The 26,797-nt window shown below is 38.0% G+C and overlaps 1 protein-coding gene across 1 annotated transcript in view; it reads right to left on the bottom strand.

Moving 5' to 3' along the window:
- Window positions 1-26,797, bottom strand: part of LOC129876059 (THO complex subunit 2-like) — a 55,647-nt gene that overhangs the window by 10,721 nt on the left and 18,129 nt on the right. Inside the window, 16 exon segments of the mRNA XM_055951364.1 lie at window positions 1,381-1,773; window positions 2,326-2,406; window positions 2,498-2,653; window positions 3,162-3,266; window positions 3,394-4,000; window positions 4,150-4,331; window positions 4,995-5,175; window positions 5,545-5,648; window positions 6,432-6,560; window positions 6,658-6,754; window positions 17,373-17,500; window positions 20,310-20,369; window positions 20,467-20,586; window positions 20,670-20,750; window positions 20,825-21,067; window positions 21,204-21,411. Of these exon segments, the coding sequence (XP_055807339.1) occupies window positions 1,381-1,773; window positions 2,326-2,406; window positions 2,498-2,653; window positions 3,162-3,266; window positions 3,394-4,000; window positions 4,150-4,331; window positions 4,995-5,175; window positions 5,545-5,648; window positions 6,432-6,560; window positions 6,658-6,754; window positions 17,373-17,500; window positions 20,310-20,369; window positions 20,467-20,586; window positions 20,670-20,750; window positions 20,825-21,067; window positions 21,204-21,411 (2,875 nt within the window).

The following is a 26,797-nucleotide window of genomic DNA, read 5'->3' as shown; positions in this document are numbered from 1 at the left end:
ACTTTGCATTGTTCATGGAGGCTGCCGTTTTAACTATATATATTTTGTATCGTTTATTTTCTTTTCTTGAGGTTTGCATGCCCTCAATTAGAACTCATGTTATTCTATTAGATGCTCCATAGTCTTAGTGTGGGATTTGGGCTAGAGATTTATTATTTGAGTGATCGTTGGACTTCATAAGTTGATATATAATTTTGGTTGGATAATTATTTCGTATCTAATGACCATTATGTGTTTGGACTTGCACTTATTACCTCTCAGTACTTACATAAGTGGTTAAGTGAATGGAGAACTGATTTGCTTGGCAGGTGGTGTTAGCGGGTGACAGTCACGTGTGGGTGTAGTTTGGGATGTGACACTTTTTTTTGTATAATGTGGTATAATTATGCATGTTTTTCATAAATCTCATCCCATCTTTTGAAGGGAGGTTGACGACACTTACACAGTACATAGTCGTACTCACATCTGTTTTCTATTTCCTTCCTATAAGAGAAAAGTGTTCTAGGTGACGGTATTACAAGTTAGGTATCACCTTTTAGTGAACCCTATTATAGATCCAGTGGAGGTGTCTTAGTTTCATTCTTTTGCATAATTGGGTTGAAAGACCCAGACTATGATCATTCTTTTGTTATTGTTGTCTTTTATTGCTTATTATGGATATGAGTGTCAAAACGGTAAATAGGGTCCGTTCTCTCGATGCGAGTAGAGTGTTATGTGCCAGTCAGGTAGGCCTGAAAATTGGGATGTGACATTATATGAAGGAACTAAGAGTCACCAAAATTTTGTTCCATAATAAAGCCTTCCGGGTCAAAAGTTCTGGAATAAAATCAGCAAATGAGAGCTATCAAGAGAGTCAACTACAAGCCTACAAGACAATAAACTATTAATTAGTTATGCAAAAACAGCACATCAAAAATTTAGTTAAGACTGATAATTCGTGTAGGAATAACTGTCGAGCTAAGTGATGCTATATTAGTGAAGATTGTGAAAGAACAGATCCATCATGACTGAAACATAGATGCTCCATCAGAATACAGGCTTTTCAACAAAGGAGTTCCATAAAGGAACAAAGCTTATGTTACTAACTAAACTAGGCATGGTTTACACGACCATCTCAATATCATAGTCTGTAGTTAAACAATAGAGGTGGTTATTTAAGATGCTATGATATAATAAAAAAGTGAAGTTCAATACAACTACATTTAGACAAACTACTCTAGGCTCTTTCAACTATCAAATACGATGATCGATGTGAACATAATTTGACAACAATCACACAGTTAAATTCAAAAACCAAAGCCACCACACATCCACAAAAATGGCTGCTAAATTAACATCTATTAGATTGTATTTGGACGGTCAATACTGTATGGAACATACCTCCTGCTCGCCAGACATCTTAGAAGCAGCTTTTATGGTACTCTCTTCCCTACACATAGAGTCATCTACGTGTTTTTGACTTGGACTATCAGAATGCAGGGCAGTAGATGGCATAGATTGCACATCCAGTCCATTAATTGATTGACTGCCTTTCTGTTTTACCTGACCTAAATCAGGTTTTGGCATAGAACTGTCTGGCCTATCCAACTTGCCATCAGCTACTCTTCCTGCCAGCACAGTTCTTCCAATAGAAGGCTCACCTTGAGAAACACTAGCGCCGCTCCCGTTTGGTATGGCCACTGAATTAACAGCCGAAGACTTAGAAGCAGGTGCTGCTGCAAGTTTTAGTTCTAGGTAACCCATTCCAAACTCTTCATCTGTCACCCATGATGGCTGGGGGGAAAAGAAGGCAAGCAAATTGCAAATATCAATTAATTAAGTCCCTGAATCAAATCTAACAATACAAAGTAATTTTAACGTCAAAACAGAAATAATCTCACTGCCCCAATTTTTTCCTTTTGATGTTTCACTGAACATGGAGCTTAATGGAATTTAAGAAATAAAAGAAGACTGCCTGACATAATCTTTATCTCCATGAAGTCACATCAGGTCCTAACAATAGCATGTCACTAAAAGCAAAAAAGCGTAAAAGTGGGCAGGGTATAAAGATAAGAAGTGCTAATTTTTTGGCAAAAATTGGGACGAAATAAGCAATATTTCATATCAGGCTTTCACCCGCCAATGTCATCCTGCCCTCAACAGGAAGATAACAAAGAAAGAACAAATACCACAACATCAGGTGAAATAGAAGAGCAAAGAAAACTCATGCTTACAGAAGTAGAAACTCTTAAGAAGCCATATAATATGGTTTTTGATTGTTGTAATCAGGTAAGGTATTGCTCATAATCAGTTAAAAACTACGATAAAGCTTTACTCAAAATTTACCTTTCTAGATGCCAAAGCTGCAGCAACCCCTGTAGCCAATACTTTGAGATCCTCTCTTTCATCAGATTTAATTTTGGCAACCTAGAAGAAGACCAAAGAATAAAAGAAAAACCTAAGAGCTTGATCTTTTAGAGCTCTAAAGATACAAATTTGAATTTGCAATCAGGTGTACCCTCTTCTCAAGGTTTATTCCACTCTTCCGAGTAACTGGAAAGACACTGGAGATCTTTGTCAATAAAATAAGAGCATTTCTGATTTCCATGTACTCAGTTGATTCCAGACACTGTATGAGCAACCTCGTGATTCTCTGACTCCACTTCCAGTGTACCTTAACCAGAATTGCAACTATTAAGTAATAAGGTAAACAAAGAGTATTTAGCACTAAGGAAACAAGAATGATAGGTGGAATAAAAGAAATCAAGCATCATAACTTTTTTTTATCACACAATAGGAGATAAAGGAGGAAATCACATAGAATATATAATATATAAATAAGAACAAAAAAAAAATTATGAAAAAGAGAAGTAGAAGAAAGAGAGACTAAAGGAGGACCACCTCATGAAAAAGAGGACACCTTATATACACTTTTTGAAGAAATTTAGTGTTGTGAAGTAAAATTCAATCACAAATTTACGTGTTAGGATGATAATCCACTGTTTGTAGACCCCTCATTTTCTGCTGCTGAGAAATGCTCCTAAGGAGAAAATCTTTGGAAGTGAAGTGACTTGCCAAATTATCACAATAAGGGTAAATAAGGAACTGAGCAGTTTGTTCCCCGCAATTTAAACTGCACTCATGTTTTCCCATTGTATGCATATGAAATGTCACAGACTAACCTTAATAAACTGGCCATACGTAACACGCTGGCTGTTTGGATATCTATAATAGACGGCAAATCCAGGCATGTTTCCACACTCACGTTCATAAATTGATTCATCACCCTTCAATTTGAAATTTAAAAAGTTAAAAACGGTAGCTAGTATAGCTGCACATTGTTAGAAACTGCCAGTCAAACGACTATTTCTGTCCATTGAAGGTATTATGCAACAGTGATGTACTGAATTGTACCTTCCAATAATAAGCCATCTTCAATGTCTCATACAAAAATCTTCCTAGTCGACCTACTTCATACTCGGTGCAACAACAGATCATGGGTTGTAATGTCTTACATATCAAAACGTCTATGTGATTCACAGTGTTGAAGAAAGGCGTTCCAAGGGAATGAAGAGTATTAACAAACACGGCGCAATACACAGCGTCCGGCATACTGAATGTACAGCGTGGAAATATACACCGCTGAAGGAATTCCATGTTGATCTTTAAAGTATCAGGACAGGAACTCAGCCATGTATCCTTCTCACGAGTCAGGCGTCTCCGAACAGATGTTACATGCTCTTCATGCCTCTGAAGCTCCATAGTTAACCGATCTAGAGACTCTTGAATTCTTTCTTTATCTTTTTTCCTTTTTGTGATTGCAGAACTTGAATTATCAGAAAGTTCTTCCAGAGCTTTAAGAGCAGCATGCTGCTTACCAATTTCAGACTCATAACGGGATCTAGGAACATGAAGATCATAGAGTGTAAGACCCCAAAAGGTGGCATACAAGTCTGGGGACAAGCTATTCCAGGCTTTTGAAGGCAACATTGTTTTGATGGTATCAAGAAGGTCTGTCCATCTACACAAAAGATAAGGAAGGCTGAATAATACTTAAATTGATCGTAGAAGCAAGAAAAGAAGATTCTGTGCAACAGACATAATTACATGCAAAACACTTATATAAAGACATTCTCTAACTACTCGAGCATGGAGTTCAGAAAGTATTACGAGATAGGTTTCCAAGAAGAACCAAGATCAAGGAGTAAGCAAGCAGATGAGTCTGATCTTTCAGACTCCTTTTCAGCATTGGCTGCACTCACTGCTTCATCACTATCTGAAGGCCAAAAGACATCTGAATTTCTCTGACACCTGAAGAGCCTCATAACAGGCCGATAGATCAAAAATGCTACCTGAGGTAAGAAATCGCACGTGTTATAGGAAATTCCGAAGCATATTACTTACAATGGTGTGAGAACGCTAGAACAGAGAAGACCTAGAGAAAACCTAAGAGGAGACCATTTGGATGGAAAGTTTTGCTGCCATTATTTTTTTAAGGATTCTCACTGCTACAAAATATAATGTAGACTCTGCCACTTGGGCAGGAGCCTCTTGAAGTACAATGAAGGTCACCAACCTATTTGCACCTATTTGGATATACATCAAAAGAGATCTTGAATTGTAATATAAACTCAATAACAATTCATTTCAAATTTTATTTTCAATTTATTTTATAACCAGGAAATCCCAGAGAGCTCGCTAGCACATATTTTGAAACTCGGGAGATATGGACTCACCCCTCAACCCTTATCTACTTTATATACCCAGCATTAGTCCATAGAAGAGCGAACTCGTAGCGTGCTTAACCGACATGCCATGCGTCACACTCTTATCAGGGAACCAAAGTCAAGGGGGATCTTATTTTGTCTTTTTAAATGACAATTATGTCCTTTAGCATTTATATATTTGAGATGCCCTCTCAGTCACATGGACCCAAGACTTCAACAAATTTATTAAATCAAGAATCATATGAAACATAAGAAAAGTTGGAAGACACCAATAGACATTGGGATAACCTCAGGATCAAGATGATACACATGTACAAGCTCATCCAGAGCTGGAATAAGAACAGCATAGGCAGCTGTTGGAGTCACCGCACTAGACAAAAATTCCACATACTGAAGAAGGGCTCCATGACACCTATCAAACTGTTCACTGACCATTTTAATAAATGGAACTTCGGCATTTATAACTACCCTGCAGAACAAAATGCAAGATTAAAAGAAATCAATCAACACAGTTGTTGAAAAATGTAATAAGGGATTCTGTTTTTAAGCGCGAGAAGTAGCTCGAGCCTCTTGATTGGATCTCGATCAATATAATATTGAAATAAAATTGGATGAGCCCAAAAAAAAAAGCATAAACTCCGTTGATGTGAAGGAAGCCACAGTATCCTTCTATATACTATCCTTCCAGATATAGAATATTCAGCATCTTTCAACTAGGAATCAAGAAAAGAAGTTGGACTTGATTTTCCCGGGAATAAATTTTAACTCTTCATAACTACATGCTTCATATTTTGGTTGTGGAATTTTTCTACACACACTCAGTATGGTATATGCTTACAGAGAACGATGTTGAGCAATGAGTAGCAAAAGTGGAATTGCCAACTTTGGTTCATCTTTTGGGAGCAAAGCATCTCTCAGCCTGTTAGTCGATTTAATCAATGCCTGTAAGAAGAGCCACATTTTAGGACACTCAGTCAAATTAGGATGCTAAATGTCAAATTAGAGATCTACAGCAGGCACACAACAAGGTGCAAGAGAAATACGAAATGAATTGCACAACTATATATTTAAGGTTTGTGGAAATCTGAGCCTACTAGTGAAAACAACATAGACAAAATACAATGTCAGAAGGACACCTCAAGCTAAAGTAAGATTATTTTTTTTGGCTGGAGAGGGAGAGGGAGAGGGAGGGGAGGTGATAGATTTGTATGTACCCAAGGCTTTTTAATGATGTTGTATCAATTCATAAATGTTTGAATAAGGGAAAACCAACAAATCAATGTAGATACATTATTTATATTTATATTTTTCATTTGATTGGTACATAATTTATGTTTATCTATAACAAATAATTAAAACTTATCTTATACCATGTCCCACTTTACGTAAATCTGTTTAACTGGTCACGAGTTTACGAAATAAAAGAAGATTTTTTTAAGACAAGATAAATATATGCAAAGTACCAACACTGCCCTTACTACCATTACTAAATACGTCACGGTAAGATTATCAGATGTTCACTCCAACATAGAAAGATTTCAAAGCTACTAGCACTTGCATATGTAAAATCAAAATCAAATGGAAATGAAAACCTTTCCAACCCAATTCTTTTGAAGACATTTATTTGTAAGTATCATGCTCCAGCACCATTGCAGATTCAAGTAATCATTTTCCAAAAAATAAATTTCTGAAAACTTCTGCAACTAAAATGAGTTTCTAATGCACCTTATTGTTCCGTGTTATACCAAATGAGGTAGCCTGGTAGCGTAGAGTGTCACTTCCAGCCATGGCATCCAATTGCTCCTCTGTCATATTTTCTGTATAGTGTACATTAGCCATTTGCTGAATGAGCTCCTACAGATTATCAACAAAATTCCAAAAGAGGTGTGTTTTCAGAAGAAAAAAACAATTCACTGTGTCACGTATCAAAATAATAAAATAAAATCCATACCTGCATGAAAACAAGCTCAATACCATTTCCTTTCTTCAACTGATTCACAAGATACTGAAAAAGGCCCCTCAATTCCATTGACGGATATTTTTTACACCTGGAGAATTTACCAATGATTATACTAAGACTCAAGCTATGCAAGAATGTAACATGGTATTAGGTTGACATCATTCACTCTGGCTGAAAAATAACTTATTTTCGATCAACAAGGTAATTGACTTTCTTTAAGTAGCTTATAACCTAAAAGCCATAAGTTAGTCATACCCAATGTTTGGCTTTTAGCTTATTTTTCTATTTTTTTGGCCAAAATAAGTTCATAATAGCACTTTTTGTCTTTCTCAAACACCTCCAAAAATAAAAAAGAACTTACAAACCAAAAGCTACTCAAAATAAGCCAAACCAAACACCCTCTTAGTCCATTACTGTTAAATAAGTTAAATGAAAAATGCCTATTGTGTGATTATAAATTGCTACGAATATAGTATTTCTAAATATAGCAATAACAAAAGAAACATCTAGAAACATTATAGTACAATTTAAGGCACGAGTTCGACTGACAGATGCAAGATCAAACGGACAATTAGGGACATAAAGAATGGAGTTCAGAGTGATAAAGCATACAGAAAATATTGTGAATAAACAATATTTGACAAAACTGATTTATCATCAGAAATATGATCGGAAGCGCCGAAGTTTACAACCCACGATCCAAGGGTATTAGACTGTGAAGCACAAGCAACAAAAGTATCAAGCTATGCAATTGAGGCTACTTGTAGAGATGTCTTACTTGCTCGATGTTATTAAAGGAACTTATTATATTACCCTACAAATAAATAATCCCGCGGATTAGTCTGAGCAACATTAACATTTTTGGGTGTCGACCATGTCAAAAATAGCATACTTCACAAATGTGTCCAAACCTAAAACAATAACTACACTAAGATCAAGATATTCCAAAATGACCTCCTCCATGTTGATTCTTCACAGACCTCGATCTTCGATTTCCTGATCATGTCATTTTTTTATTTGTTTTGTCTTCTCATAACAAGTTCTGAGGTAACCATAGGACATCAATTTTGGACTTCCATAGTTTGGAATTAAACATATCAAATCCAAGAGACATCGTCATGCGTAAACTACTGTCGCTACGAAAATTTGAAACGAGTGCGCATATTAGGGTTCCGACGGTCAGAATCTTCAGAGAAAATATCACCACCACTTAGAAATCTCGAGAAACAAAGGGATGTGTAGCCGCCGGAATCTGGCCTAAAACAATCTGGAAAACAATCTCATGCACCCAACCAGTGTTCTGAAAGGCGAGCGCCATGTCGTCTTTGGCGAGAGGCGAGGTAAGGCGAGGCCTTGTCGCCTGTTCTCTTCGAGGTGAAGCGAGATCAAAATGGTGAGAAAAGGCGACAGAAAGGCGAGAGGCAACCAGGCGTGGCAAGGCGACAAAGGCGGACCTTTGTTTTGCGTTTTAAAAAAAACATTGATTTAATAATAAAAAGGAAATATTACGGTTTATTTGATGTTTTGGCAAACCTGCGGTCTCGTCTCTCCTTCGGGACAACCGACGACTCTTTTCTCTCTTTCGCATGAGTCGCGACTCTTCTTCAGTTCGCGCGACATTAGCTGCTCAAGTCTCAACAGGTACGTTTTCAGTTCTTCAGTTCATCAATTTTTTTTCCTTCTTTTTTCTTCTTCAGTTCTTCTCCTCTTCTTCTTCCATATGCAGTCAGCACAGCAGCGTGCAATGTGCTCTTTTTCTAGTGCTTTATTTTTGTCTTATGAATTATTGAGTAATTCAAGTTCTAGACTTTAGTATCTACTATTAGTTTTTGAATAGAAATATTTGTTAATATATGTTATTGTTATTGAGATTTTGAATATTTATATATGCAATTCAATATTTTAAGATTTTGGTATTAATTGGCACCTCAATTCAAAACGACGAGCGCCTCGCCGTGAGGCGAGGCAGACCCTTGTCGCCTTTCGCCGTCCAAAACACTGCACCCGGCGCATGTAACAGGCGAGTTGCCTGAGCCAAAGGTCCTTCCAGCACATGACGGCGATTCTAGCGGTGGTGCTTTCTTGGGATTTTTATCTCCAAGAGTGTTCTCTACCATGTTGTGGTCTAGGATTTCGCAAAAGACCCACTGGAGAGAGACTGAGCAAAAACAACCCTAGCAATGGCCAAAAATTCAATACAGCACTAAATTTTCTTTCCTGGATTTTCTCACCAATGCTCTAATAGCATTGTGAGAAATAAAGACTTAGAAAATATTATTAAGACGAGTTAACTACACTATCACACTAAGCCTTATTTATAGACACTATATTACAATCTTATTCCTATTACTATTCTAACAATTCACATTGGTTACCAAAACAAAACATAAGAATTGTTTCTAGTCGTGAGTTCACGTGTGACTTCAGTGCTCTTGGATGAGGTGGGTCGTTCCAACAAATCTTTCAGAAGGACCCAAATCTCATATTTGTAACACTTACTATTTTATTTATAACTTGAATAACAACAAATTATTCTAGTATTTTATGAGCATATATATACATGGCAGCATAAACAAAAAAATCAAACAAAATATGCAATCAACCTATACTTCTTGGCCATAGATGTAGTCAAATCAATCAAGTTACATTGCCCAAATCTGATGTGGATCCAACACTCACACCTAAATTGTGTTGGATTGAAATGAGCTGATTTTGAAGGATCCGAGCAACATAGCAAAAGATTCTCCAGCTTTTTATGTTGGAAGCTAAAAGATTCACTAGATGAGACTGAAATAGGCTCAAAACTAACTACCAGACACTACACAATAAGCACTTCAATTTCACAGATAACAATGAAACTCAATCATCAACTAAACCACCCCTTGTAATGACCTTGAGAGTGATTTTCAAAAATTTGTACAAAACACGTGTGAACAGTAACACGTGTGAACAGTAACTTTTTGGGCAGAAAATGCCCCTTTCTTCCCATTTCAATATTTTTCATCATTTGTTTGAGTTCTTGAACTCCTTGAGGTGATTTGAGAAGAGATTTTCGAGGCAAAGTGTTGGGTAAGTGATTTTTGACCTAAAACCTTCCTTTTTCATTAAGTTTTTGACGATTTTAACTCTTAAATTTTAGTTTCAAACCCCAAAAATCCTTGTTTCTTCCCTAATCCGAATTTAAGGAAAATTGTGATTTCCAACTCGTTTTGAGGTCTATTTTTATGGGTTTTTCAACCATGAGTTCCTTATTACCAATAGAATGGGATTGTTCAATAAATTTACAGATTTGACCCTTTTCGAAAATAGTTAATTTTTGGACCATTTTACCCCCGATTCCGAAACCTATCAATATGGGTGTCATTGGACTCCTTGTGACGTGTATGTTTCATTGTTGATAGTGGGTTGTCATTCCGAGCGCTGAATTCGAGAGTTGCTTGTCCGGTGGAGGTATTCGAGTGCGGTTTCGGCAATTGAGGTAGGTTTGGCTATCTTTCTTTGAGATTGAGATGGGGTAATTAGTCATTCATATGTTATAGACTTTGGGATGGGTTGTAGTATGAGTTGAGAATGTTATATATATTGTGATGCCCGTGTGGGGGCTCATTTATTAATGTGTTGCCGTGTGGCGGTTTATTCGTATTACATAGCCCGTGTGGGGGCCTTATTTGTTATCTTATTTGCTTTGAGAGCATGTGAATTGTGATTTGCCTAAGAGAGGCTTGAGTGTATTATTTGACTTGTGATTTGCCTAAGAGAGGCTTGAGTATATTATTTGACTTGTGATGTCGCTTGAGAGATTGAGTTGGGGGTTTTGAGCATACTTGAGTATTGAAATATTGTTGAGAAAGGAGTGAATATTTAAATGAAAGTGTGTTCTTCCCGTTACTATTTATTGAGGGTGAATATTATGTGTAGGTTAAGTTTTGAGAACTTTGAACCTTATACCACATGTGAGTTGATTATTACTTCCATGCATATGTGTTTTGACGCATTCATCCTCATTCATAATATCATGAAACATGGGAAGTTGAGAAATATGAAAATTCTTTTTGAGAAAGAAAATGAAACACCTTTAAACCTTTGTATCTTGAGTCCCTGACCGAGGCAGTTTTCCGGCAGGGTAGTGGATGCATTGTGATCCCAACCTTTGTATCTTGAGTCCCTGACCGAGACAGTTTTCCGGCAGGGTAGTGGATGCATTGTGATCCTAACCTTTGTATCTTGAGTCCCTGACCGAGGCAGTTTTCCGACAGGGTAGTGGATGCATTGTGATCCCAACCTTTGTATCTTGAGTCCCTGACAGAGGCAGTTTTCCGGCAGGGTAGTGGATGCATTGTGATCCTAACCTTTGTATCTTGAGTCCCTGACCGAGGCAGTTTTCCGACAGGGTAGTGGATGCATTGTGATCCCTTGACCACGAGGAGGTGGCAAGGATAATGAGATATTGTGATTGATGTATATGGTCTGCAAGACCCCCATGGGTCCTGCTTGGTAGCACAGCTCAGCAGGTGTATACAACAGGCTGTGCGATAGTCTTGATTCCACCGTACCACCACATCATTACATCATCATATTGCATTGCATTGCATTGATATTTGTGCTGCTTGAATTATCTGATTAATTGTGATTATGATGTTATTATGGATTTACTTTACTCGCGCCAATATATATATAAACTGGCGGCACCAATGCCGAAGTGGGACTTTTCTGTATGCAGGTGGAAGCGTTCCTTAGTTTATTTCATAGGTTTGATTAATTCCTTATATTCAGTCAGCTAAAACCTACTGAGTACATATGAATTGTACTCACCCCTACTTCTGTGTCCCTTTTTGATGCAGATACTAGTCGGGGTACCCCACGTGGCAGTTAATATTCTAGCGGATTGTGTATTCTCAGATTAGTGGTGAGGTCCCAGAATTCGGATCGTCACTAGTCTATCTTTATTTTTCAGTCTTTTGTATCATTCAGAGACTTATGTTGTATTTTCGGATTCGAACCTTGTATTAGATGCTCTTTATACTTATGACACCAGGTTTTGGGATAATTTCTTCATTATTTTTTTTTCTTTTTATTTAAATCGTGGCATCACTTTCCCCTTTGGGAGTCTTGTATGAGTTTTATTTTTAGGGTTACACATCAGATTGAGTTTTGAGATGTGTGCCATCATGACGTCAGTTTTTGGGTCGTGACACCCCTCCTCCCGGAAAAAAAAAGAGAGGAGGAATATTTGAATTGTCTTGAACCTACAAAAAATCTCAATGGTACAGCTTTTTCACTTCTGGTAAAACAGTTGTTATCGTTTGGTTATATCATTGATACACTAGGATTTTGTTAGCCTTGATGATTTATACTACTCCCTCTGTCCTGATTTATGATGATTTATAATACTACCTATGTCCTAGTTTTTGTGACACTTTCATTTTAGTCAATCCAACACTCTAATATTTAGTAATAATAGAACGTTAAACTTCCCATTTTACATAAAATGATCTATAGCCACATATATCTATGGACTGTTTGAGACCATAAGTTTCAAAATTCTTCCTTATATTCTTAAACTCCATGCTCAGTCAAACATCATCACATATATTGGGATGGAGCGAGTACTAGATATGTCGCCTGATAGTTTACACATATAAATATGTACCTACATGCATATACAGATATGTATTAGTTATATTTCTCTTTTTATAAACTTGGGACCAATTGTGAAATACCCATTTTCTGATAAAGAAGACACTCCCAAAGTCCTCAACATGCATCCATAATTATGCCATAGCATTGATCATACTTATCATATCAAATTGAACGACACCCTCAACACGAAGCAAAATACTCAAGCACATAAATCTTATTTGTTAGTCTTCTTAATTAGAAATAAAAACAAAATAAAAATCTTCATTCCCAAATGAAAGGATTCATAGATGCATCCAAAACATACTAACCGCCACAGCAAAAAGACTCAATTAGCAAGCAATAAATATAAAACTTACAAGAAGAAAGGGACTTGTAAATCTCAGGGACCACTGATTGGCTGTGATTACAAGATAGTGGCCAAGTTACTTGCAAACAGACTGAAGAAGGTCATTGGCAAACTGGTCTCCAACTTTCAGAATACAACAACATAGCCAGTGAAATTCCACTATGTGGGATTTGGGGAGGATAGAGTGTACTCAGACCTTACCACTACCTCGTGGAGGTAGAGAGGTTGTTTCAACAAGACCCTCGACTCAAGAGCATCAAACCAAGTAGAAGAAGAAGAAAAAAATGAAGAAAGCATAGCCATTAATAAGAAAAGCAATGTAAAGTCTACAAGAATGAAACAATAACAACAAAATAGTGCGATAATCAAAATACAATAAACAACATGTGGAAAGAACTACAAGGGCACGACTAGTACTATGTACCCTTGGCTAACAAGCCTACACATATGCACAATAAAACAACACTTCACCTCTACTAACCTTCTAACATAATACGCGATCTCCACTCCTTTTTATCTAGAGTCATGTCCTCGGTAATATGAAGTTGCACCATGTTTTGTCTAATCACATCTCCCCAATACTTCTTCGCATACCTCTACCCCTCGGCGTACCCCCTACAACCAGCCTCTTGCACCTCCTCAACGAGGTGTTAGCACGCCTCCTCTGCAAATGCCCAAATCATCTCAGTCTCGTTTTCCTCCACTTTTCTGCCACACAAGCCACTCCTACTTTCTCTCAAATAACCTCAACCCTAATTTTGTTGCTCCTAGTATGCCCACACATCCATCTCAACATTCTGATCTCCACCACATGTGAGTTGTTGATTGACCAACACTACACCCCATACAACAAGGAGTCAAGGACGATCTAAACATTACTCTGTAAAATTTACCCTTAAGTTTATGTGGTACCTTCTTATCATACAAAAATACAGAGGCAAGCCTCCATTTCATTCATGCAGCCCAATGCGATGTGTGACATCATTGTTGATGTCCCCATTACCCAGAGTACGGACCCAAGATACTTCGAACTTTCTCTCTTGGGAATAGTCTGTGTGGCAAGCCTTACTTCCACATTCGCTTCATCCAACGCAATACTGAATTTGCACTCCAAATTTTTCATTTTGGTCCTGCTCGACCTGAACCCTTTGGGCTCCAAAGTCTATCTCCAAACCTCCAACCTAGCATTAACTTTGTCTCATGTCTCATCAATCAATATTACGTCGTTCGCGAGCTTTCAGAATGCCTTTGTTAAAAGCAAACAGAGTACACATGCAGTTCTAATAGCAAATGAGACCTTGGACTAGAGACTAAAATCAGGGGAGCCTGGAATCATGTGCAAGCTTGACATAAAGAAGGGTTTTGACAAATTGAGATGATCTTATCTAATTTCCATTTTGAAGAAGATGGGATTTAGCATTAAATGGGCTAGATGGATCAGATTCTACATCTCAACTTAAATACTCAGTATTAGTCAACGGAGAACCAACTGAGTTCTTCACACCACAGAAAGAGATTAGAATGGGAGACTCTCCTTATTTTTGTTCATTTTAGCTATGGAGGGCTCAAGTGACTCTGACATGTTTGTTTATTAAAGTTTCCTCCAGCACTTGAAGTGCTCAAAAGCCTGTGTTGGTGTGACATCAGTCAAAATAGTACTAGGTTTTTTAGGTATAGATACACGACCTCTATTACCTAGTGGTATGAAGGTCTCCTCTTCTCCAATTATCTTTTTCCTTCTCACGGTCGTCGGAATCTCATACCAAATCGATAAATTAGAAAATATAATTGTCACTTTCTATCTCCACCTCTTCTAGAAATTTTGCTCCGTCGCCCCTAACTTTGAATCTAACAAAACATTGATGATTTTTAAGAGTTATTCCTCCTCTGTTTCAATCCAACTCCTAGACATCTCCTCGATCTACTTGAAGGTGGTTTGCGACCACAAGTGTAGAGGCAAAGCATAAATAAGGATTCATACCCATCTTCTTGTCACCTCTTCAAGCTAGCATCCAGCTGTGGGGGACCACCATTCTAGTGAAAATTTTGACTTCTTCCATCTCCACTCACCATTGATGAAATGCTTTGCTTCCTTTCTAGATGGAAGCTCGAACAGAGACTGGGAATCATTCATAACGTCTGCATCGATTCCATGAGATGACTTCCACATACTACTAACATATCTCCATACTTCATTCAAAGTTGGTGTTTCTTGGCTGAGGTCTAGAAATCTCCCCACAACATGTCTGCCAAGCACATCCTCTACTCTTAACTATAGAACTTCCAGGGAAGTTGATTTTGCAGTTGGTTATCTGCGGGATCAAGCCTTTTATTTCTTCTGCCGACCATTCATTGCCTCTAATGGCTTCAGCAAAAGAAGATTTGATATGATGTTTTATAATAACTGCTTCTTTCTCGCCCCTTTCTAGGACCCTGATAAACCTTGTAATTTTGTGAGCTATTGCTAATCATCCAACATATAATCCAGTATGTGAGTTTTTTCATCTGTAGAAATAAGAAAATTGAAAGCAACTCAAATAATAAGTCATAGTATTGCATATTTACTACTCCCTCCTTCCCAATTTATTCAAGTTAGTTTGGCTTGACCGTCCCAATTTATGTGAGTTAGTTTTACTTGACATGCAGTTTAAAAAAGAAATACGGACTTTTGAAGCTTGCGGTCTAAAATAAGTCATAGATGTTTGTGTGGCTATAAATCATTTCAATAAGGTTAAAATGGGCATTTTAAAGTTAAATTGCTACTAAATACAGGAATGTGTCATTTTATTTGGGAATGACTAAAAAAGAAAGTGAGTCATATAAATTGGGACAGAGAGAGCATTTGAGAACACCCTGAGGGTGAATATCACTTCACATTTGTTTTATGTCTCAAAATTATCATATTTTATCATTTATCTATTTAGTTTTTTTTATTCATGAAGAAGTGATGTTTTAACTATAATACTAGTAAAGCTTATTGATTATTTTCTTTTGGTGAGGTAAATTGCATAGCATGATAGTAATATATTTAAGAAATTGTGATTCTTTTATTGTTTGAAGGTCAAGATGTTAGAGTTGTTTTGCATCTCATAATAACATTTATATCATTGCATTATTTATACTTGTAAAATCATGTTAGAAGTTTAGTTTTTTTATGTGTTTCTTGAATCATGTTTTTAAATTTTTTTAAACTATAAATATATTTGTAATTATTTATCCTGTTGTTATACTATTTTACTACAACAACAACAACATACCCAGAGAAAATCCTCGGGTGCATCAAACTCAAGTACAATAAAAAGAAAAAAATAGTGTGATAATCAGAACACAATAAATAACATATGACAATAACTACAAGGAACATTCGCAAGGCAAGACAACACTCCACCCCTACTAACCTTCTACCCCAATATGCGACCTCCCCTCCTTTCTATCTAGAGTCATGTCCTCGATAATCTGAAGTTGCGTCACATTATATCTATCACCTCTCCCCAATATTTTTCGACCTACCTCTACCCCTCCGCGTACCCCCTACCAACAGCCTCTCACACCTCCTCATCGAGGCTTCAGCACACCTCCTCTTCATATGTCCAAACCATCTCAGTCTCGTTTTCCTCATCTTGTCCGACACAAAGGTCACTCCCACTTTCTCTCGTATAACCTCATTCTTAATATTGTCGCTCCTAATATATCCACACATCCATCTCAACATCCTCATCTTCGCAACATGCATCTTCTGAACATGTGAGTTCTTCACTTGCCAACAATCCACCCCCATACAACAAGAAAGGTCTAACTACCACCCTGTAGAACTTACCTTTAAGTTTAGGTGGCACCTTCTTATCACAAAAGACTCCAGAGACAAGCCTCCATTTTATCCATGCTGCCCCAATGCGATGTGTTACATCATCTTCAATGTCCCTACTACCTTGGATTACGAACCCAAGATACGTAAAACTCTCTCTTGGGGATAGTCTAGGTGGCAAGCCTTACTTCCACGCCCGCTTCATCTAACACCACACTAAATTTGCACTCCAAATATTTTGCTTTGGTCTTGCTTAACCTGAAACCTTTGGCCTCCAGAGTTTATCTCTGAACCTCTCTAATCTAGCATTAACTCTATCCCGAGTCTCATCAATCAATACTATGTCGTTCGCAAATAACACACAGTCCCACACCACGGAACCTCCTTCTAAATGGACCACGTCAACTCATCCATCACCAAGGCAAATAAGAAAGAGCTAAGAATTGATCCCTGGTGCAGCCCCATCTCAACTGGGAAGGGCTTCGAGTCTCATCCCACCGTTCTAACCGGAGTCTTGACTCCATCATACATGTCCTTTATCGCCCAAATATAAACCATCAGGATACCTCTAGCCTCCAAGCACCACCAAAGGACATCCCTCGGGACTTTGTCATAGGCCTTTTCAAGATCAATGAACATCATATGTAGATCTCTTTTCCTTTCCCTATACTATTATTTTACATTAAAAATTAAAAATTTACAGATTTGATGGGCTTACACCTCGCCTCAGGCCCCCACCTTTTGAAACACTGACCACAACTACATAAAACGACACAAGTGTATGCAGTTGCTAAAAATCCCAAGTGACATACTCGTTCCTTAAGGAAGAAGTACAACAAAAACCAGTAACATCATATGCAACAGAATATGTTCAAACTAGGGAGATAATAATGAGCAAGAAGAAACTACACATACAGGTGACCCCAAAATGATGCCAAAGACTGAAGCCAATCAGACAAATTAAGGCCGTCATCTTTCAGCTTCTCTCTCCCACTTTGTGCCAACCGTTCAATAACAACATATTCCAAAATATCATATTCCAACTGTTTCAAAAAATAAAATCAATAAGTTAAGTACAAATAAATCAGACTAATATCCAATTTTAAATTAAATAAACTCAAAATGTGATCTGACAAACTATTGTATATCTTTCATGGACAAGTCATAATAGTTTTTTAAAAAAAAGAATACAGAGCAGCTTATGACAAGCCATAACGGGAATGTAAAATATTGGCACAAAGTTCCTCGACAAAATGATAGTCAAGGCAAGATGCATGGCCAATGGTGTACAAATTTCTGTAACTTCTGCACAATCAGCAGTGATATGGGGACGTCTATAAGGAATCGGAATCCCTGGGAAGAAAACCAACCTTAGTGCCTTTGAGGGAGAAAAATTTTAAACAGTAAGGCTATTGCTTGAATGTTGGCTAGATGAACCAGAAGATATATTTCCACAATTATATAGCATTGCAGTAAACCAGGAGCCAGCAATAAAAAATACTAGTAAACCGTATCGCTGACTTCGGCATTTCATTGGACATGTCTTATGGCGTTCAGGAATGCATTAAGAGTGCTGGGAAACTGAATGTCCAGAGGCATCCCTAAAAAAGTTCTGCAGAGCTATTCCTCTTAGCATAGCTAGGACTATGAGGGTGTTTGGGTGAGCTTAAAAGCTGGTCAAACCTGCTTTTAAGCATTTTTTAACTTAATTTGGTGTTTGCGTAATATTTAAAATGCTTTGAAGTTAGGTGCATTTAAGCCAAAATAAGCGAGAAGATGTAGTTAGTCACCCTCGACTTATTATTTTTTTTACTTAACAGCTTTTTTAGTTTGCCAAAAAAAATTAATTTATTATCCCTTAAATATCTTATAAACCCCAAATACCCTCCCCTCATAGAAACCCAAAGTAGGACTCTTTTCAATTCAAAATTCTTGACTCATTTTTCTCCGGGAGTCTTTCTCCGGAGAAGGTAACTTTCTTTAAATACGTCGTAATTTCTTCCTCGTCTTTGAGATAGAAGTAAGCGTGCAGTAAAGAAAACCTTAAAGTCTTCCATTGATTTTGCTTCTTTCATGTATTTGTTCTCACAATTCAAATTCATGTTATTTATATGTGATTTTTTTATCGTATTGGAGTATATTTTTTATTTATAAAAGTCAAATTATACCATAATAGTCATTTAAAAAATAATTAATATTTATTCAAAGTTATCAGAGCAGTTTATAATTTAAAAGTGAATTGAGATAACATCATTTACAAGGGTAAGATTACTCTAACTATATAAATTTGTAAGACATTTGGTCTGCCAGGGAACTGTTGGGAGTTGAAATGCCATCAAAGCATCTACATTTCCTTTCAGTCCAAATACACTAAAAGTCACACAGGAGCTACCAATTGTTGAAACCTAATTTTATCCCTCTTTTTCTCTATATAATATTTTGGCTCTATAATTTATGCTAAGCCAACAAGGTTACTAGTTTCAAAAAAAAAAATATAAAGCCAACATATTATGTTATCACTACTACTATAGTATTATTTTCCTTTCACATTGTGCTATATTGTTCAGGAATATTAAAGAAATAATTTTAAAATTACTGCTTTTAGCACACCTAAATATTTATCTCATATTTAAGTTGTTTCTTTAGTTTAGTTCATACATTTATTTTATTTTGCACCGACTTATTAATAATGATCTACTTATTTCCTATTTACTCTCTTTGAATTAATTTGTTACTTTAGTTATTTATTAATCATTTTATAAAAGCCCAAATCAAATAAATTGAGAAGTAGATAAAAGACCAGTCCATTTATACTAACACCACTAGGCGCCCATTTTATTTATATCACCAGACCAAACCCACTTCCCATTTGACCTATCCGGAAAACCCAAATACCACCTCACTCTGGCCCAACCAAACTAACCAGTCAGCCCAAAACTATCACCAAACCCATCCATACGACTCGAAGATCTGCTAGACCAATTCAAACCCAGCTGAATCTCAGCCATCCATCAAATCCCATTCAATGGCCCGCGTTTCCCTATCCTTTTATATAAAAAAATCTCATCAAAGCAAAACCTTATTTCCTAAACCTAGTCTCCCAACCTCCCCCCACCCCCCTGCCTACCCCCACCCCCATCCCAAAAAAAATATGGCCCTACCCTAGTCTATATTGCCTCTCCCTATTTTCCCAAACCTCTATTTCCTCTTTCCTTCTTCATTTATGATATTAGCAGACCTTTCCATAGAGGAACCAATACAGGATACGATTTTCCCCTCCTTTTCATTTCCAACCATACACCACCTTCGCCATCTTGGTAACTGGAATATCACCCTGGTATGATACACATCTTTCCTTTTACAGAGAATTCAACGCCGGCCTGGACGAACAAAGATACGAGAATGCATGGATGTAAGATTTTGAAGTTCAGGGCCTCCACGCAACCACCAAAGCCCACCAGATATGAATTAGTTAAAACATCATAGTCAATAACAGTAGTCCTCTTTAAACTTAGGATTTTGATCAATGTCAAAAACATAAGAAAGATTAACTAGCTACAAAACTGCTGACAACACCCAACTTAATTATCATACTGCTTAACATAACATTTAAGATCTTCTAACAGACAGAAGACATGCAATGACCAAGCAGCAGCAGCAACAATATACCCAGTGTAATCCCAAAAGTGGGGTCTGGGGAGGGTGATGTGTATACAGCCTTGCCCCTACCTTGTCGAGGTAGAGAGGTTGTTTCCGATAGACCCTCGGAACATGCAATGACCAAGCACACATGAGAAAGAGATACATAAAGAGAAGTAGGAGCAGAAATGGGAGAAGAAACAACGACTAGACCTGAGTCAGATACTTAAAAGCGTCTACAACAGGTGTAATCATATCTCTGTAAGCCTCAATCTGCACAGATGAATTGCATGTTATATACCTAAAGTTACAACCTTAAATCTTGCAGGACTTGAAAAACACAGGCCGATAGGCACCAATTAAATGATACCTGGTGAACAATTGTTCGCAAGACTGTCATTGGGTTGGCATGAGCAAGTTTGGCAACCATTCGACCAAGCTGCTTTAGATTTTCTTTTGCAAGGCGCTTCAGGATCCTCCTAGTGTCCAACTGTCACACAAAGTAATATTGCAATTAACACAGAGACATGACAACAAAATAAAATGCACTATTTCTAGACATCAGAATTACACCTTTGCTGTTTGCCTTGCAGCCAAAAGCATTGGAAATTGGTCATCATCTTTCTCCCATTCACCATACAAACGATAACGCACCTAAAGCAACTAATTTTTTATCAGACCAAATAGCAGCAAAGGCTGTAACATGAAGGTTAAAATCTTAAACCAACCTCATACGGAAGGAGATTCATTAGTTCCCAGATCTCTAGTCCAACTGCAGGATTTGCTGGTATCAACTGTAAGGAAGGAAGCAGGCATCCTCCTAATGCTTCTTCAATTCTTGACCTAGCATCCTTCAGGTGCATTCGAGGAGTTCGATCTCCAATGGTAACAGTTTGGGAGATAAAGCCTGCCTCACCACTAGTGACAAGCTCATGTGCACAAATGTAGTAACCTCTCAATACTCTGCATACCTGATTATCCCAAAATCAGAAATATTAATCTTAGGAAATATTTCAAATACTTACATTAGAGTCCTGGTAAATAAGCAAAAGTTAAGTCATAGCATAAACAAGAAGTCATATTATCATCAAATCAGGGGCACCAAACCTTCTGTAGCAATAATGTATCTCGATAAAGATGAGGTCCCACAGAAGAAAGCATCTCAAAAAGCTCTTTTCGAAGATTGATATAAGATCTATTGCTTGATGAATTTGCCACTTCCATAGAGTTGTCAGTGACAACTCCAGGAAGTGAACCCAAAAGTTGCATCTTGCAAACAAGGTCATTCGGTTCAGATATTGATTTTTCAATGAGCCTGATCACATGAATGAAAATAGAAGTATCAGCCAGCAAGATTAATAGGAAGGACAAATGACAAATATAAAGAAACAATTATTTTTGATGTTTAATAGGAAGCCCATAACTCCCTTAACAGACATTTAACATCTCCTAATTTGCTACCCAATTCCACTGGTGTACTAGCTTCTTCACCAACTTTCTCTAATTACCCTCATTTAATTCCCTAACATTCCAAGAAATAATTTAGGTTCTCATTGATCACCAATTGATGGCCTTCTCCCCTTCCTCAATTCACTTCTTGGTTCCCCTCCCTTATACATTACATCAAAGATTAAATTTCTAACTTCATTTGGAACTAGTTGAGTTCTGTTGCTAACCATTGGTATCCCCCTCCTTTGATAAAGCTTCTGGAATAGTACTTCTGCATCCTTCTCCAAACCATCAAACAGTCTGCATTGCTTGCTCAATTTGATGATGTTATCTTGTACCCAGGTAGAGGCACCAGCCTCCACTTCCTTGATACACTCACTGGAATCATATTGAATTGGTGTTGGTTACTCCAAAAGAATTATTTGGCTTTGCGAGAGGTCCCCTGTGTTCTCCTTGTTTCCACCTGTGTCAGCCATGTCCAACTCTAAGATCAGAATCTCTGAGGCTAAGGTCGCCCCCACCACAAAATTCACCTCCCCCTTCTTCATGTGTATTTCAGAGCTTCCTTTGATGATAAGATCTCTGTTTCATCACCATAACTGGCACTTGAGAAAACTCTCTCCTCCGCGACATTTCCAAGAGTTAAATGAACTCTTTCTATGAAAGGCTCATCAACTAAAGGAGCTCCCTTACATTCCATGTGACCAGCTTGACTTTCATTAGTTAGTTAGGGATAGAATTCTCCCTCTGGATCTTGATTCTCAATCTTTGAAGTTTACATCGAAAAACAAGTTCCTCGCCTCTTTTGGGACAGTGCTCTTTGTAACTGAAGTCACTGCCTTCAAGCAGTTCCCGTTACCTTCTCCCCTTCTTTTATCCAATTTTGACAATAATAAAAAGGCTTCCTTCTTACAGCCTTTGAAGTCCACTCCAAATTGTTGGCCAAGTTTGAACATGTTGTCCTGTACCCATGCATTAGCATTAGCTGCATAATTTTCTTCTTCATCACCATTGTAAACTTGTAAAGGCTCTGGGTCTGCATACATGACCAGAAGAGAATCTGAAAAATCAGTCTCTGTAGCATCATCATCATGGACCAAACTGGTCTACTTATCGTGCTCTTGGCCCCCATATTTTTGTATGGTGTATTGCTCCTTTTCCTCGGTTCCTTAACCATTGTGTCTTCACTTTCGGCTCTTTTATCACTTAGCTCCGTCTCGCTTTCAAAAAGAACAAAATTCTCATGAACTTCTTCTTTTCTTTGAGGTGTGATAAGTTCTGTGAAAGACTCACAAAAAAGCCTTTTGTTTTGGTTTGGGCTTAAGTGAATTAAATCAGCATCAGCCGTAATGTAGGAGGGATTGGCCTTTTTGGTTGAGAGTCCACTACTTAAAAGCCCACTAAGACCTTTGTCTCTTGAAACCCTTCCATCTATTGACAGCTGTACTCCACAGGTCCCCACTGCACTATTCAAATTTTGGGCTAGCCCCATATCCTCCACATGTTTATCTTTCCCCATAAGTACTTCTTCCATGTAAGTATCAAAAGATGAGACACCTTTCCCTACTTTTTCCTTACCTTTTCCATGCAAAGGTCTGAAAAGACCTTATTTCACAGCTAGACCCTACCTCCTCCTTCTCCGGCTCCCTTTTCCGGTAAGATGCCGGTTCTTCACACCAGATTGGTAGTGAGGAGGTCAGATTTTCATCTGAGACTTCAATGGAAGCTGGAATTTTTTCCCTGGGCCCTTTCACTCTAATTCTTGCCCACCTCAGGTGATTTTTGAGCTCTGTCTCCTCATTTTCCAGCCAACCGCCATACTCTGCTCCAATTTCCTCATTGTCTTCTCATCCCAAAGATGTAGGGGCAGACCCAAAACCCTAACCCAGAACCAGTCGTACTTGGTGGACTTCGGTATTGCACTGGAAGTTGGACTACACCACTCGAGATTCAGAGCTTGTCCTTTTCTCTCCCATTCTCCCATGAGGATATGTTCCGCTGCCCTTCTTGATGGAAATTCAAAGAGGAATTGGAATCCATTCATGTCGAAAACTTGAAGGTTTGGGACCCCCTTCCAAGTCTGAGATGCCCATCTCCTGACGTCATTACGAGTGGGGGCTTCTCCTCCAATGAATATGCCGACCAAGCATCTTTGTGAGAGAGTATTCTTCTCCCAACATGGTGTCTTCGTTGATTCGATCCCGCTTTGTACTTTTCCTTGAGTCCATTTGTTATTAGTGATGGCTGCTTTGTAGTTACCTTTGCCAGTGAACGTATTCATTTTAATATTTCCTTCTGTAATAAAGGCCCCCCGTGTGCTTGACACTTTATTAATGAAATCTTCGATTCTGCTGGCAAGTTTTCCCCATCCTTCATTAAATTGGTTCTCTGGGATAATGATTACTGATCTGTTCTGTCCTTTAACTGCAATAACGGAGATGTAGCGACCGTATTTATTTAACTTTTGTCAGCAATAAATATGGGTGGCTATGTCCTTGCATCTCCAGGATTTAAAATTCTTCCCCATGTTTTTTGATGCTTCAAGTAGCCTTCTGCATAGCCACAACATCACTCCCCTTCCTACTGTCATCCTTCTCAGTGAGAGTCTGGAACTCTCCACCCAATTAAACCACCAGCCAGGTTTTGCTGGTATTGCTGTAATGTCGTGAGATTTACCCCCCATTTTGAAAAAAATACGATCCTCCATAACAAGAGAAAAGGAAGAAACCAAGAAAGATGAATAGAGAGATCTCTGATGGTAGAATACCACCGGAGAGGGGATTAGGAGCCTGGAAGAAGCTCCTAAGTGATCACCTTGGGGAATGTGCCTGAGAGCATTTAGTTTCCAATGCATGCATGGCTCACTTGAGTGTGATAATCAAGTTGTGAAGGGGAACTCCTATAACTTTGATCCAAGTTTCTTTGAATTCCATGGAGGTTGGTACACAACCTAGAATTAGGCACCACCTTTCTAGGCTGAAACCTAGGTTTTCCATTTCCACTGGCCTTGAAGTATTTGTTCTGTCGTTGAGTCTGTGGGGGAATTCAAAGAGGAACGTGTCGCTGTATAATGCATACATATTGACTCCAAAACCTTATTTCATTCAGATGAGGACTATCTTCTGATCTCAGACAAGGAAGGGTTCTCTTTGCTGGCCTTCTCCAGATATCATACAAGACACCTACTCAACAACCCACCCTCTTGCTTGTCTAATATGCTAGCCACCTTTGTTTCTCTATGGCATTTTCAAAGCCATTTGCTGTCTCTCACAGCCTTTGATTAATGATAGTTGAGGTCTGTAAATGTAGGTAGAGTAGCTGTTAGTCTATTACTAGTTTTTTTTGGAGCATTTAATGAAATTCTCTACCTTAAATGCTATATTGTTATCAAGCATTCAAAACTGGTTCTGGGATGATAATAACAGATCTTCCCCCAGCATTTAAGGCTATAATGCTCATTTATCTCCATTATTCAGTATGTTTCCTAATACAAAAACATCCTCCCATATTCATTATGTTTCCTAGTTCATTCTTCTTTTCTGTCAGCAAACTTCCATCTCCTGGTGTTCTTCTTTTTATCAGAGGTGGCTTCTCTTAGTATGAAGCATATCCATTCCATTACCTTGCTGCTCACAGTTGATCTCCTTATCATTCTTCGACTTCTCTCCACCCATTCATACCAAACAGTACCATCTGCATTCCATTTGGTTATATCAAAAGAGAGCATTTTTTTCAATTGTTCAATTCTCCCACTCCCCTTATTTCTCTATTATATACCACTATACTTCTCTTTTTTTGTCTCATCCATTCACCCTCCCCACCCTGACATAACACAACTACCTTCCCTGTCAATTCTTCTAGTCTCTTGTTCAAAATATCTAACAAGAGAAATAATTATATCATCTTTCCCTCTCATGGAACTCCTAAGAAATTACAAAAATTAAGGAATTTGTTCCCTGGGAGCCGAGGGTCTCCAGGAAACAGCCGTCCTACCTTGGTAGGAGTAAGGTCTGCGTACATTCTACCCTCCCCAGACCCCATGGTGTGGGATTTCACTGGGTTGTTGTTGTTGTTGTTGTAAGGAATTTGTTCCCTGGCCATTTAGACAACTTTCCCCTACAATGGTCACTAAAGGTTCAGAGATATCTTCCCCTTCCCTCAATCCCCAAAATTTTCTACAATGTTCACAGACAGGTTTGAAACATTCCTCAAAACAATGACAACAGTAGCTTAGAGTTACCCACCTGTCCCAATCACCTCCATACTGCAAGTATTTACCATAAACTGGGGACCTAAAGCTTTACTCAAGCTCTCACACCTCAACAGGGTATTTTGACCCCCACCAACCATGCCTCCTTTAATTTGGAGTTCACCGGAATCACCAAATCTAGCTAAAGCTTTGATTGACATAAAATATTCATGTAATTTCAACATAGAAAATATATTTTAAAACAAGACATGGAAAATAATATCCTATTCTTGAACTTCTCTAATAAATCTTCATGAAGATGATTACATGGAAAAAGAGAGAAAAATAAGCTAAAAGCCAAGGAAGGGCGATGCATCTGTAACAATTTCATCAAACACTACACAAAAGCAAGGAAGAAAAAATCATGATATATTGCCAACGGCCTCCATGATAATTACCAAGCTTTTGTAACTGGTCTCCAAGGGTTGTTGAAGCTTGTGTTGGAATTTTGTTGTAAATAGGCACATGTTTGTATAAATGACATCATCCAGTTTTCTAACGTAGAAGACACGAGATCTATAATGATCCCAGGTGCCAGAAAATAAAGTGAGAATAGAAAGAAAACTCAAAATCTCGCCAAAAAATAGATTAACCCTCTCGAACTAGGGTTCTGGTGACCAAAATACAATGGAAAATGTATGGGGATCTAGTTGGATGGAAAAGATGAACAGCACAGGCAGAAGAATCACACTGAAGAATGTCAAAGGAATTTCTCACGAGCCCCACATGTGCATGACTGTCGTCAATAGGTCTAGCTGGGTTTTCTTCCGAAGAAGGTTGCGAGCTTGCAGAAGTGTTGGTTTCGCACATCTCCAGACACTAAAGGTGACTCGAAGAGCAACTTTGGTCAATGAAAAATGCATATTGAATATCTTTCTTCCTCCTTCACATTGCTAGTGATTGCATAGTAAGAATTTTAACAAAAGGATTGTTATACCAAGTAAAAATGTAACAAGGAGGAGAAAGCTCAACTTTGATTATTCCCTCAAGCTATTGGGTTTTA

This window comes from Solanum dulcamara, chromosome 12 (assembly GCF_947179165.1).
Source record: "Solanum dulcamara chromosome 12, daSolDulc1.2, whole genome shotgun sequence".
Taxonomy (NCBI): Eukaryota; Viridiplantae; Streptophyta; class Magnoliopsida; order Solanales; family Solanaceae; genus Solanum; species Solanum dulcamara.
This window is presented reverse-complemented; position numbering and strand designations above follow the sequence as displayed.